Source organism: Peromyscus eremicus, chromosome 9 (assembly GCF_949786415.1).
Source record: "Peromyscus eremicus chromosome 9, PerEre_H2_v1, whole genome shotgun sequence".
Taxonomy (NCBI): domain Eukaryota; kingdom Metazoa; phylum Chordata; class Mammalia; order Rodentia; family Cricetidae; genus Peromyscus; species Peromyscus eremicus.
The window spans coordinates 1,923,431-1,938,427 of record NC_081425.1 but is presented as its reverse complement, the minus strand read 5'-3'; the positions used below and the strand labels follow the sequence as shown (position 1 = coordinate 1,938,427).

At 38.6% G+C, this 14,997-nt stretch overlaps 1 protein-coding gene across 3 annotated transcripts in view; it reads left to right on the top strand.

Annotated features, from left to right (window-relative positions):
* Window positions 1–14,997, top strand: part of Pcca (propionyl-CoA carboxylase subunit alpha) — a 378,979-nt gene that overhangs the window by 294,176 nt on the left and 69,806 nt on the right. For 2 of the 3 annotated variants that reach the window (XR_009381162.1, XM_059273165.1), the window contains exon 21: window positions 9,897–9,950. The exons of the other annotated variant lie outside the window; for it this stretch is intronic. Coding sequence is in view for 1 of the 2 variants with exons in the window: in XM_059273165.1 (XP_059129148.1) it covers window positions 9,897–9,950 (54 nt within the window). In the remaining variant the exon portion in view is untranslated. The remainder of the gene's footprint in view (window positions 1–9,896; window positions 9,951–14,997) is intronic. 3 annotated transcript variants of the gene reach the window in all.

Genomic DNA, 14,997 nt, shown 5'->3' with positions numbered 1-14,997 from the left:
AAGTAAACTTCATATGGAGGTTTTTTTTTTTTTTTTTATGCCAATTATCTTCTCTGAAGTAGATTGGTGCTGCCAGGAGCAGACATGTCTCATAATCATAAAAAAATTTATGTTATTAAAACATCTTAAATGCCATATTCCATAGGTCTCTGAAGTGTTTGAAGATGACTTGTCTATCTAAAATATATCTGCTTGACCTTGAAAACATACCTAATATGACTTATCAGTTTGATTGTAATAACTAACTACTAACTTGCATTTCTTTATATCCTAATTAATTGGTAATAATAACTTTCAAGGACTAGGCATTTGCATAACATGTTAAATGAGCCGTGTAGGTAAAATACCTTGAATAAAATTAGAAACATATATACAGTATGTTTTTACAAAATTAATCTCAAATTTCTATCAATATACAAAATTTGTATACAATATACAAAAATCTAATCCAATGTAAAATATTTAAAACTAGTAATTGCTTTTTAAAAGTAGATTCAATAATCTACCTTTTTATCTTAAATCTATATTCTCCCTTTTTCCTTTACAGAATAGATTCAATAATCTACCCTTCTATTATTTCTAGCTCTCTTTTTTATCAGAGTAGATTCAGTAATCTACCTTTATCTTATCATATCTATATCCTTTTTTAAGAGTAGATTCAATACTCTACCCTTTTATCCTATGATTTTTATCCTATGATTTTTATATTATATCCTCCTTTCTTCTTTTAGAAAGAGCTTTACTATGTTCAATAACAATTTTTAACCAACCACAAAACAAAGACAAACATCCATAATCCATTTTTTGGGAATGTGGGAGTAGTTTTCTAGGCTACTTCCTGCTGATTGAGGGCATTGGTAGTCTTATGGGGACACAAAGAAAATATAGGGTTGTGGTCAAGTCCAGATTATGGAGTAGTCTGTGAGGCTGTGTCGTCTCAGCCTGCCATCTCAACAGTGCCCTGAGCAGTTTGTCGTCCAAAGCCCATCTTTGGGTTGTTTGTCAGCTTAATGGCGTTATCATTGACCTGATGGATTGTCATTGTGGGGTCCCATCTTCTTTTTGGATATTTCAAAGTTGTAGTGAGGTGTGGTCATGGTTCACTGAAGAAAATCTTTTTCCTGGGACATTTTTTCTGTATGTGTCTTTTTTTTTTTTCAGTTGTCTCATTTGTCCAGTGTTCCTCAGATTCCTTAGCCTTCATTCTCCCGAAAGACAAAAATAAAACCCTTCCCCAATCCTAACTTTGGGAAGTTTCCAATCTAATCTTTATCAATTTTGATTTATGTTTTCTCCTGAATTTTTTGTTCTCTCTTCTATAGCTGTTCTATCTCCAGAGCAGTATGTTTTTTTTTTTTTTCTTCAATAGTCATTAAGTTCTTTAATTGCTCTGGGAAGGAGTTTCTTCTACAATGATAGGAAAGGACTGAAAGGAATTTGACATGGGTGCCTCCGAGAAGCCCCTCATGGTGTTTCCTGCAGGCAAAGGCAAAGGATTTCCTTGTCTATCCCTTGTTGATCTACATTCGTTAGTCCAATATCTGCCTTTGCCACACCTTCTGCTTAATCCAGAAGGGAGGGGCGTTCTGTTGGGAATATTCTTGCAAAAACCTTCTTTCTAGGAATGCCCTGTTTACAATCACCTTTTAGGTGACCTTATTTACCACAGTTGAAACACTTGACATTACAGTTTTTCTTCAAACCTCTGGAAATCACCTCTCTTCTCCAAACATCATTTATTTTGTATCTCAGATCCATTCCTTCAAGGGTGCTGATCTTGCCTTTAATGGCCTAATTACCCTTTTGCATTGTGCATTAGCATTTTCAAAAGCCAGAGATTCAATTATTATCTGTCTAACTTCTGAATTTGATATCATTCTCTTTACTACTGAAGTCAATCTTTGTAAGAAATCAGTGAAAGTTTCTTTTGGGCCCTGTATAACTTTAGTAAATGACTCAGTTTTCTTTCCTACTTCTTCAATTCTGTCCCAAGCATTCAAGGATGTCATGCAGCATAAAGCTAGGGTGTGGTCATCATATAAAGATTGTCTTTGTATATCAGCATAATCACCTTCTTCAAGAAGTTGATCTTGGGGAATTTCAATACCTCTAGCCCTACTTCACTGTTCAATGGTCTTAGCCTCATCTTTCTACCAGGTTCTCCATTGTAATTGGGGACCAGCTTCTAAGACTGCTGTAACCAAATCTCTCCAGTCTTGAGGGATAATTCTATTACAAGTTGATCACAAGTTTAACATCTGCTTCATGAAAGATGAGTGAATGCCATATGAGACTATTGCTTCTTTGAATCTCCTCAAATCTAACATTTGCACAGGAGTCCAGTCAGCTCTTACACAGCCTTGAGGATATCTATCACTGGGTAGTTCCTGTAAGGTTACCGGATAGATTAGTTTGGCTGTTTGAAAGCCTTAGGCTGTTCCTCTGTAATCCTATGGTGATATTTTATTTGTGCTGAAATGTGAGTTAATGCAATGTTGAGATTGGTTCTCCTTTAAATTCTTCTGTCTGGGTCTGAATATCTCTATTATCTGTTTTAACAAGTTTTTCTAAAACTTTTGTTTTGACACTCATATCAACCAACTTTTTAAAATGATAAAACAAGAATGATCAAACAAATAATATTTATAATTGACATTACATCTATCTCATCAACATTAATCATCCTCTCATTTAATTGTTCCATTTTCAGACTGTTTAATGTGTTATCAAACAGAGACCAAATGCTTTCCATTGTAAAAATGTTTCCCATTTTTTAATGAGGGGAAAATTTTTTTCTTTTAACTAATTCCTCCCTTTAAGAAATCTTAATTGACTCACCAAATCTGCTGACAATTCAGATGATGGTGTGGCAGCAGCCTGAGGAGGGGCCCCAGAGAAAGCCAGAACCCACCAGGAGAGGAAAGAAGTGAAAGATCCAGCCGTCTGCACAGGGGAAGTATGCAAAAGTGGCTAACTCCTGTGGGTTTTGGAGCCCCAAAACCTATGGAGTTTGCTGCAGAGAGGCTGCGACAGAAACATAGCCGGCAGGTTAGGGAGTCCAGCCCAGGTGGGTTGGAGATTCCAGCCGCATGTAGCTCAGGCCTGAGCCTGGGACTGCAAGGCCACAGGCAAGCAGCTTTTTTGTGAATGCTTTCCCCAAAAGTTGGATGCCTGGTATAACAGGAATCCTAAACAGTCTTAAAATAAAAACTCACAGCGAGATATTGTGGTAAATGCTGAAAGATCAGAGAGACAAAGGAACAAGCCATAGCCACCCTTTTCTTTTTATTTATTTATTTATTTATTTATTTGTTTATTTATTTATTTATTTATTTATTTATTTATTTATTTATTCTTTTTTTGTGGTTTTGTTTGTTTGTTCGGTTTTTTTTGTTGTTGTTTTTTTGGTTTTTTTTTTTTTCTTTTTTTGAGACAGGGTTTCTCTGTGTAATGGCCATGGCTGTCCTGGAACTCACTCTGTAGACCAGGCTGACCTCTAACTCACAGAGATCCAGCTGCCTCTGCCTCCCAAGTGCCGCCACTGCCTGGCCTCTATGTTTAATCTAGTGGCTTGATCTGTCCTCTGATCTTCAGGCAAATTTTACTAGGATACACAATATATCACCACAAGTCTGTATTTCCTAATTACACATTACTTTTTTTTTTTTTTTTTTTGAGCTGAGGACCGAACCCAGGGCCTTGCGCTTGCTAGGCAAGTGCTCTACCACTGAGCTAAATCCCCAACCCCAACACATTACGTTTTTAAATGAGCTGCATGAACATAATATCTTAAACAAGAGTAGAAATACACATACAGTATAACAAAATTGACTTTAAATTTGTATCAATAAACCAAAATCCATACTAATGTTAAAATATGTATAATTAATAGTTGTTTTTTGGATTAAAGTAGATTCAATAATGTACCCTTTTATCCTATCATTTTTATATCATGCATTTCTATATCACCCTGTGTGGGTGCTAGGAACTGAGCTTGGACCCTCTGGAAAAGCAGTAAATGCTCTTAACCTAAAACCTATTTCTAGCTCTGGATGGTGAATCTTCATTCAGCCAGCACTGCTCAACACTGCAGTCCACAGATGGATGAATGACGGCAGCACCACCATTGTCAGAACTGAACGTTTGTCGTTTTCAGATAAAGGGTCTCACTGTGTGGCCCTGACTGGCCTGAGACTTAGTGTGTAAACTATCTTGGCCTCGAACTCATGGTGGATCCTGGTGCTTCTGCCTTTTGAGTGCTAGGATTACAGGCATGAGACACCATGTCCAGAATCAACACTCAGTTCTTGAGTCTCCCTCAGGACATAAAAGACAGGAACCTGCAGTACTCTGCTCTGTGTTCTTTTCTCTTTTTGCTTTTCAGAGTTCTTCAGGAAAAATACAAAAGAAAAAGAGAAGATTAGGTGATATATCTTACCCAGAAAGAAGAGCTAACTATTTATGTGCCTTATTTATCCTAGAGTTTTGATAAATACAGATTTTTTTAAAGAAGGCTTATTTTTTTGTATGAAATTCTAATTGCTATATATTCATAGAATAAAGTGCTGGGCTTCATTTTAACATCTTTATACATGTGTCATATTTTGCTTATATTCATTCCCAACTTCCTTCTTTACCCCTCATCCCCATCACTTATTCCCTTCCCACCCCAAATACTCAACGCTGTACTTTCATCTTAATGTGCATACTTTTAAAAATATAGATCCTTTACGTGAGAGAAAACATGCAATAATTATCTGTTTTTTTTATTTCTTTAACATGAACATTTCTAATTTTAATCATTTTCCTGCAAATGACCTAATTTCATCCTTCTGAATGGTTGAATGAAAATTCCACTGTGTATATATCACATTTCCTTTATTCATGCATATCTTGATGGACATGTCAACCTGTCCATGATAACCTGGCTATCATGGATATTGCTGCAGTAAATATGGGTGTCTCTGTGCATATAGTGACCTAGATACTTCCTGAACAGAGCCAGGAATATTGTTGCTGTAGGACACAGTGCTTCAAATTAGGGAGGTTTGTTTACTTTTTTGAGGAACTTCATGCTAATTTCCATGCTGGTTTTGCTAACTCACTCTCCTACCAACTGTGTATAAGGGTTTCCACATTATTGACACTGTTGGTTTTTGGTACAAACCCATTTGCCAATTCTTGCTGTTATTTTCTGGCCCAAGGTAGTCCTTTTCAGGAAGTTCTTGTCTATACCATATCCTATAACTTCGCCTAGTGATAACAAATTTTCCAATCTTAAAGTCTGCGACCCCTTTTGAATTGATGTTTGTGCAGGGTGAGACTCTGGAATCTCCTTTCTTGTGCATATGGGTATCTGGTTTTCCTGGCGCCATTTGTTGAAAAGGCTGATTTTCTCCAGTGTGCCTCTGGCACCTGTATTTGTTTTTTTTTTTTTTCTTGTTGTTCTGGCCAAATACCTTACAGAAGCAATTTAGGGGTGGGAGAGTTTAGTTTATAGTTTAAGAAGGGAGATAATCCATCAAAGCAGGGAAAGTGTAGTAGCAGTGGTGTGAGGCAGCTGGTCACATCATGTCCATAGTGAGGTTGCAGAGTGCAAACAGGAAATGGGGCCAGGCTACGAAACTGAGGCCTGCCCTAGTGATCCACTTTGTTTAGTGAGTCTCTCTCTCCTAAAGGTTCCAAGTGCCATAGTCTGAAGACCAGATCTCCAAACACAATTTATGAAGAACATTTTACATTTAAACTACAATAACACTTTAGCCAAATAGCAGTTGGCTGCAGCCCTGTGAACTTGTTTCTAGGTGCTCTGAGCCTTGCATTGGTCTCCATATCTGTTTCTATGGCAGTGGTGTGCTGTTTTGTTATATGCATAATTTGAAATCAGGTACTCCAGCAACTCTGTTTCCTCAGGAGCTGGCTTTAGCTTTTGCATCTGAGCTCCTTTTTTTTTTTTTTTTCCTTTTCTTTTTTTTCCTATGCATGGATTCTAAATTTGGCATCTTGATCATGTTTCTGGGTTCTTGAAAGTTGTGATAATTCTGCTTTTTTTTCTTTATCAATGTCTGAGATACTATTTCCTTTGCTTTGTCTTTTGTTCTTGATAACTTTAATCTTCTGCTTTCTCCAGTTCACTGGTGATGCTTTCCAGTATGTTTATTTGATTAATTCAGTTTTTCACTTTGAACATCCTGCTTGAATTTTTCCCAAATCTTAATTTCCTTTCTGAATTTCTTATTCATGCTGCTGAATTTCTTGCACAGGCCCTGAATTGAATGCCTTACTTCATTAAACTGTTTGAACATTTTTCGAGATCATTGATCAATGTTCAATCTAGACTTTGAATTCTTTGTCTTCATCTTTCATTTCAGTATCTTTAGATTTGTTTACTGCAGTCATGCTCCTTTGGAGGAGTCATATTACCTTACCTTTTCACATTTGTTGTCTCTGTGTTGGAATTTATGCAGTCTCCCTTTTGGTTTTATTTCAAGTTCTTAGTGATCAACCTTCTCTTGAGAGCACAAACCTGGTATTGCTCACACAGGAGAAAACAAACTTCTGAAACAGCAATACTAAACTTAACCAAATATTGAATATAGTCAAAATCATTAAAGCCAATGAAGATAGCACAGTGAGCACAGAAAGGAAGCTGCGAGGCTTGGGAGATGACGTGGATGGTAAAGTGCCACATAAGCTTGAGGACCTGAGTTCATGTCCCAGGCACCCACATAAAAGTCAGACACAGTGGTATGCATCATCCTGTGATGGGGCTGGAGGCTTATCTAACCAATCTTACCCAGATCATTGAGCTCCAGGTTGAGGGAGAGACTTTGTCTTAAAATACAAGGTGGGGTATGACTGAGGAAGACACCTAATTCCAACCTCTGGCCCCCACACACATCTCAAACACACATATCATACATACACACACAGAAACTGGCAGCATTATATAGCATGAGATATAAATTTTAAAAACAAAGAAAAGTAATCATGATGAATGAATGAATGAAATTAAGGAGGCATTTAAGAACAAGAAATAAAAGAAGGGTTAAGGAAAAGACATGCAAAGAATGGACAGGATGTTACAGAGGAGAGAAGGGAGCTCCAGATAAAGTTTTGATTAAATAATAAAGAAAAATAGGTAAATACAGTTTAACTTAATAAAATCTAAAAATACTTAGTAATAAAGTTGAAACAATAGTAAAAAGATAGTAAAGACACCCCTCCTTCCATATTTTAAAAGAAAGTTAGGAAAAATGTTTTTTAAAAAAATAACCAGGTGTTGTAGTGGCTTACTTCAGAGTCCTCTGATACTGGAAAGTAGCAAGTGGAAGGGAGGTCGGTTGACATCAAGTCTCTTGTCTTTCTTTACATTTAGGTTGTTACTGAGCTTGTGCCACTCAGGAGTTACTTGCCCATCAGGGCTGCGTTCATTTGAGGGTCTTCTCTTCTTTGCCTACCCAGAGCCACTGCTGGCCACACAGCTTTGCAGCTGGGTTATCTGATTGACTTCACTCATGTCTAAGCCCAGTGCATTAGATAGAGAGAGATGGAAGCAAGTTAAACACTCAGATTGCCACTTGGGGTCCTAATCTCATTGCTTTCAGTGAACTCCACCCCTGAGGAAAGAAGAGACTGTATAAGAGGCCACTGAGCTTCAGTCTTCAGACACTCTCACATCAAACCACAAGATCAGGCAGGACAGCCTAAGCTCTGGCTTCTCTTACTGAGAGCCAGGGTGGGAGATGGAGCCAGGAGTGGTTTTCTACACATAGTCTATGACTTTCCTCCTGCCCTGTCATCTTTTTCATGACTCTGATGTTCTTCTTTTCTGTCTCTTGTAGCCCTGACTCAGAGTCACACACAGCTGTCTTCTAATATGCTGTCTTCCCCTAGAAGCTCTAATTTCTATCTGAGCCTTATTCTGAACATACTATTTGGTTCATCCTGTTTGTATTAAAATATATTACACAGAGAGTATCTCCAATCTGTCAAGCAAAGATGCAAACTGCTCCAGCATCTTCTGTGTATTGGAGTTTGGGATTAAGGATGCTTAACTGATACAGATTGTAGATGTTCTAGAATCCATGAAAATCTGAGCCCTTTCTGGTTCCAAGCATTTCAGGTAAGGTCACTCAACTTGGATGGAATTTTCCATGTATTCAAAGTTTTTAAATGGCTTCCTGGATGCACCAAAAGTTGTGTCACAATCTTTGCTGTTGTTTTTATTGGCATTTCTTGGTTCTGTGAACTGCTTTTGATGTTTTTGTAGCTTTGCTTTCCTACTTAACCAATATTTTCCCCCTTAGTATAAATCCTTAGAAATAAATTAATGGACCAAAATGATGTCATGATTTTAAGGTTGCCTACTGCATACCACACTGCCTTAAACATGCTAGTAACAATGTGGTGTTAAGCTGTTGGCCGTATCTGTAGGTAGGGAGAAACTTATTTTGCTAGAAACCTCTTTTCTCCTCAGTGACCTCCAACAGTGAAGGAGTCAAGAGGTCCCTCTAGTTTCCATCAATCTAGTGATCTTGGAGATCTGTGTTAATGGATCTCTGCTTCTGGACAGGGACTGAAAGTGCAGGGGAAGCCATCAATACTTTGTAGTGTGTAGTGTTGTCAGCTTGACTAGATTGAGAACTGGTCTTTCTGTGAGGGTATTTCCAGAGAGAATTAGCTGAGGGGGAAGACTGATCCTAAATGGGCGGCACCATCTTATGGCTGGGGTCTTAGTCTTCTGCTACCACGGACAAGACCCACTGTGTCTCCATCACCATGATAATCTGAGCCCAAATAAACATTTCCTCAAGTCGCTTCCCACCAGGTATTTGTTTATAGCAACAAGTAACTAATACGCCATTCATCCTCCAGGACTCGGCCACCCTTAAAAACCTGCAGTGTTTCTCAGAACTTTCTCATTTGCACTCATGAGTTCTCTCTCACTAGCATGGGGGACTTGAAGGAGCAAGTTAGGATTGAACAGACAGGTTTTTGCAGGTGAGGCTGCTGAAGAATATGCAATTCGCTTCCGGTGCACCATTTAACATTCATTTTCCAGGAATATTTCTGACTTTTAAAGATCAAATGAGTAAGATAGTAATGGTAATGTTTTATTTGCTTTGAGTAATATAGTGATACACTTTTAGTATGGGGCAACTTTTTTTTTTTAATTTCTCTTTCAAAAGAATTGCATTGTTTTCATCGTTACTAATTATTATTATTATTATTATTATTACTACTATTATTATTGTGTGTTTATGATGTGAGTACAGGCACACATGTACCATGTGCACGTGTGGAGATTGAGTTACAAGTTGTGAGAGTTGGTTCTGTGCTCCATAGCGGGTACCAGAGATCAAACTCAGATGGCCAGGCATTACTTGCTGAGCCACCTCACTGGTGTTGTTGTTGCTGTCTTAAAGAACATCAGTTCACTTCAGTAGCTACTGAAATGTTGCATACTGTATTTTACCATTTGGAGTCTTATTTCAAATGATTTTAGTCTTTTCACAGAGTGGACAGTTGGCACCATGGTTGATTTTAGATTTTTAGACTCTGCAAACCCAACCCACACCAGTTATCATTACAGGGTTTTCTCCCAGCCCTTCTTCCTGTGGCAGTGAGAGATTCACCATCCCTAGGCTCACCTATCCAGACTTCCTTACCAAGGGGGGCCATGTGCCCTGCCCTCTGTGACTGGCTTTGGCTCTGATGCTTTTGACGCTCCCCTCATTTCTAAGCCAAGTGTTCTGGGGTGTAGAAGCACTATCCTTTATTCACTCATTCACTGCTCAATGGGCATTTGCAGTTTTTGTTTAGTGATTGTGAACATTCAGTACATTTCCCCCCCTGTGGATGCAATTTTATTTTATACTATTTTTTTCTTTTAGTGTATTTCTCGAGAAGCGGGTGGAAACATGAGCATTCAGTTTCTTGGCACAGTGGTAAGTATGAAAAAATACTATGCATCGTCTTGGTCAGAGAGAATTGTTTGGTTTTCTCCCATGTTTTTGCTCCCGTTCATTGTGATTTTACTTTGCTATCAAATCGAGACACCTCTGTATGAGAAGCCGGATATGTGAGAAAAGCTTCTCTGTTGGAAATATTTCAGTTGCATCTTCTCAGAGAGGAAATGCTTCTCTAGTTCTAGCTTGTGGGGTAGTTGTACTTTTTTCCCATTGCAGATTTTCTCTGTATTCTTAAAAGTAAGAGTGTATTGTATGAAAACAGTGAGCTTGACTTCTTCCGCCCTCAGTTTGCTTTCTATCTTTCTCGGTTAAGTTCTTCACATCCACCTTTCTAAAGAAATTGAATCATAGTTTTGTATCTTCATTATTTTCATGTAAATCCTGTCATTTTATGTATTGCTATGCAGCACTTAAAAGCCACATTTCTTTTTGTTTTTTCTTTTAGTTAATTTATGTATATGGGTGTTTGTTTTTTTTTAAATTTTAAGCTATCACTTTGATGTGGCTTATTTGGTGTACGTGTATTTTGCCTGCATGTATATCTGTTCACTACCTGTATACCTGGTGGTTGTGGAGGCTACAGAATCCCCTGATGGTTGTGAACCACCATGTGGGTGCTTGGAATAGAGCTGAGGTCATTTGGAAGAACAGCTAGTGGCTTAACCACTGAGCCATCTGTTCAGTCCCCTGTAAACCTCATTTTAATGGAGACATATTTAGCATTCTAATGAACAGAGGGGTGCATTTTTATTTATCTGTGAATCTCAGTTGTAAGCTACTTAAGTTGCCTCTATATTTTTGCCTTTGTGAATGTGTTTTGATTCTTGTATTTTAAAAATTATTTTCAAACACATCTGAGATATTTTTAAATTTATAAGATGTATCTCTTCATAAACTGACTCAAAGCTGTGAACAGCTGTATGACTGGTTACAATTTTAGTTATTTTCTAGGCTTTAGGATACCACCCACTGTGTGACGGAGTGCTTTATACACTAAGTAGTACAGTTCTGATTGCTTGCTAAGTTTGTTACTGTATTTACATGTAAGGTTACAGTTATTGTTAGTGCCAGTTATAGTTTTCAGAACATTGTTAAAAGCATACTGTAAATGTGTTGTTTTTCTGTTGCTGCTGTAGAGCATGTCTCTGTGTTCTCCTATGAAGTATTATTTGTAGTATGCAGCACACCTGTTTATGTCTTTGAGGCAACTTGTTCAGAGTACACAAGGCATGAAAGTTAGTCTTGTGGCTCCGAGAGTTTGTTGAGGGCATTAGAAAAGCCTGTGGCTTGGAAAAAAACATAGTGACTTTGTAGCAGTGAGATATGGACATTCATGCCTTAGTGCTTTGCCATCTCTGTATAGAGATGTGTGTATAATGCATAGGTGTGTAGTATATGTTTGGTAGATTGTGTATAGAGGCAGGCCCTTGTATAATGTAACATAAACTTTAGGTATTTAACCTCAGGTTAAATACTCTTCTTGTTCTAGTTAGTACATTTTATAAACAAAAATATTGTTTAATGTATGGCATGAGAAGTTGTATGAGACTCAATAGGGTATGCTTATTGGTGTATGTGTATAGAAACAAAGCAAATGTAACTTATTTTAAGGAACTGGTCATATACTTGCAGAGGCTTTGCAAACCTCAGATCTTCAGAGGAGGGTAGTAGACTGGTAACCCATGTGAAATCAGTTAAGATTCATAGTTGGTCTTCTCACTGAACTCCGGGTTAGTTCCCATGAAATCCTTCAGCTGATTGAATGATGCCTACCTAAGTATACAAGGCAATCTGTCTTACTAAAACTGCTGGTATAAAACTTTATAGTCCTTTGGGGAAACATCCATGATAACTTGGCCAAATATCTGGATACTGGGGTTTTGCTAGGTTGACCCATAAATTCAACCATCTTAGAAATATGTACCCATCCTCTAGAGAAGTGGTTCTTAACCTGTAGGTCATGACCCCCCTAAACCATTAGAAAACACAGATATTTGCATTATGATTCATATCAGAAGCAAAATTACAATTATGAAGTACCAAAAAAAATAATTTTACGGTTGGGGGTTGCTACAACATGAGAAACTGTATTAAAGGATTTCAGCATTAGGAAGGTTGAGAACCACTGCTCTAGAGGGATCTGAGTAACAATAGCTCTCTCCTTCTAGAAGAGGGCAACATGCCTTCCATGAAGCAGCTCATTTGGACAATAGTCTGTGCCAGTGCACAGTGACCTATCATATCCTTTCTTGTATGCACAGAGTTCTGCTAACAATTTCCTCTGCCCCCAGTACTCAAGATAGGAAGGCCACTGCTGCTTCAGCCTTTGCTGATGGACAACACAATTTCCAGAGCAATCCTAGTTACTCTAAACACATGCAGTGGCAGTTTCGATGGTGGGTTTATTGTATTGTGTTTTCTCTGTGTGCCATTAACACAGGATCAGTAAAGGATCAGTGTAGAACAGGGCTGATGAGGATGGACTGTTTTAAGCACAGAGTTCTTTCTTTTGTGAAGATATTTGCAGGAGTAGCTGCATCAAGACACAGACCATGGATTTAATGGTCTTTGTGAGAATCTTTGTTGAGTCTTCTCATTAAGTTGATTTCTTTTAATATTGATAAGCGTGGTCTCTAATGTTTGAAGAGTTTAATTTTAGACCATAAAAATGCTTAACTCAGCTGGGTGGTGGCGGCACACGCCTTTAATCCCAGCACTCGGGAGGCAGAGCCAGGCGGATCTCTGTGAGTTTGAGGCCAGTCTGGGCTACCGAGTGAGTTCCAGGAAAGGCGCAAAGCTATACAGAGAAACCCTGTCTCAAAAAAAAAAAATAAAAAATAAAAAAAAATGCTTAAGTCACTAAAATGGAAAAACAACTGATACCATTCATTTTTTACTCTGAACTTTGAGGAAACTTCATTACTTGAAAAAGCCTGCTTTTATTAGCTATTAGCTAATACAAGGGTTAGAAATTACATAAAATATAACTACATAATTGTTCAGGTACATTTAAAAGAACATTTTATAGTCAGATGTGGTGTCACATGCCTATAGTCCCAGCACTCAGGAAGTGGAAACAGGGAAGGATGTTGAAGTCAGCCTGTCCCCAAAACTCAAGGGGTGGGAATCGACTTAGCCTAGCATTTCTGTTTGTTTCGGTGTGTTACAGACTGAGCCCTGGTGCCTTTCTCATGCTGGGCAAGCATTCTAGCACTGAGCTACACCCCAGCCCTGTTGTGTGAAAGGGTTAGGTTGCAGATCATAATTCTAGTTCTGACTCATAAGCTACGAGAGGATTGACTGTAACAAACTGTGAAGGAATAGGCTGAGAAAATAGCCTCTTATGTTTCAATGACACTTCTGGTTGGCAGGGAACTCTGGGTCACTATCTCTCCAAACCCACATTCCTCACATGAGGCAAAGGAGGCAGCGTGACGTCAGCGCACACAGTGGGATCTCACTGTGGGACAGTGAACTCGGAGTCAGGCGTAGAGCAGACAGCATCCCTCCAACCTCCAACCTCCCACCCCAGCTTCTCACACGTCAAGTCCTCCAGAGCAGAGGATGGTCATCTTTTCAGTAGAGTAAGAAAATGCCAGAAGCTCGTGGAGATTTGCCTCCTTACAGTGGTGTGTGTTACTCCTGTCAGAGGTAGGCCAGTTTGCCTCAGCACACAACCTGGAAACCTGAAAGGCCTTCTTCAGTTTATAGGCCCTCATGTCCATTTAAGTGGATGCCATATTCACATGAAAGGTAGGGATTGGAGAAATGGGAGATCTATTCTTCTATCCCCTCTAAAGCTTTAGCTCATGATTTCCAATCCAAGCAAATGATCTCTTCTTTCTGTCATACTGTTTGAACTACAGTAGACAATTACCAGATAATGCTTCAGTAGAATGAAGGTAGTCTTGTGAATGCATGGAATGGTACATTCAGGTCACATTTATATCCTTATGTCTGGAGAAGCACAGTGGACCTGGGTGTGTATGTTATGTATATTTTACCTTCAGTGTCCTTACCTGACTATTCTCCTGGTCCCCAAATGTAGTTTATAGGATGTTTACTACTCTAGAAGTAGTGGGACTTGGAAGAATGGCACCAGTAAATAAGGTAGACCAAAGTCTTAAGCAATAGCCCATTGTAATGAATAATCTGAACTAAACTCATGCCTGTCCACTACACCTGACATGGTCATGAAAGCATAATCCAAGAATAATTACATGTTTTTTGAAGACACTGAGGTCATATGACTCGTCTTGTTTTCTTGAAGTTTTTTTTTTTATAAGCACTCAGAATTCTCCTCACATGACTCCATTCTTGGACTGTGTTCGGATATCTCTCCCCACACACACTTTATTTTTTAAAAGCAGGATATCCAGAGTTTTGATTTGAGATGTTGCAGATAAGTCTAATTGTCATCTGATGCATGAGCATCCTATAAGCAAGAAAATTATAAACATAATGAAAAATATTAGTACACTGGAAGCTTTGTATGTAATACTCGGCCACCAAGAACAGGGATCCAAACTATGTCTAGTACTATTGGTTACATTATTATATTAGTTAGAAAAATCTAGAGAATAGCTTGAAAAGACACCCAAATGATTAAGCCCATATTTGCCCTTTAATAGGAACACAAATGTTACGATGATATTCTGTGCAAATAGGAAGTGATTCAAATCCCAAGGAAAATTTAAATGCAGTCCCTTCTTCAGATGAATGAATGAAAGTATTATTATGGTCCCAGGGTCCAGTCATAAGCACAGACTCACTAGCAGAGTTCCTTTTCCCTTGGTGCACAGGGCCTGAACTTGGCCCAGGTGGGCAGACTTCACTTCTGATGATCTGGTCAAGATCTCCTTTTGCCCTTCAGCTGGAGGTTTGCTGTCTTTCTGGTGACTTTTACTGTCTCCTCACCCTCTGCCATTGTCCTTGATGGCCTCTGGCCAGAGGAGCCGAAGAGGAATTCAGAATGTTTTAGTGGATCTGTCTGCAATGACAGAAGTCTAACTAGGCAGGTTAA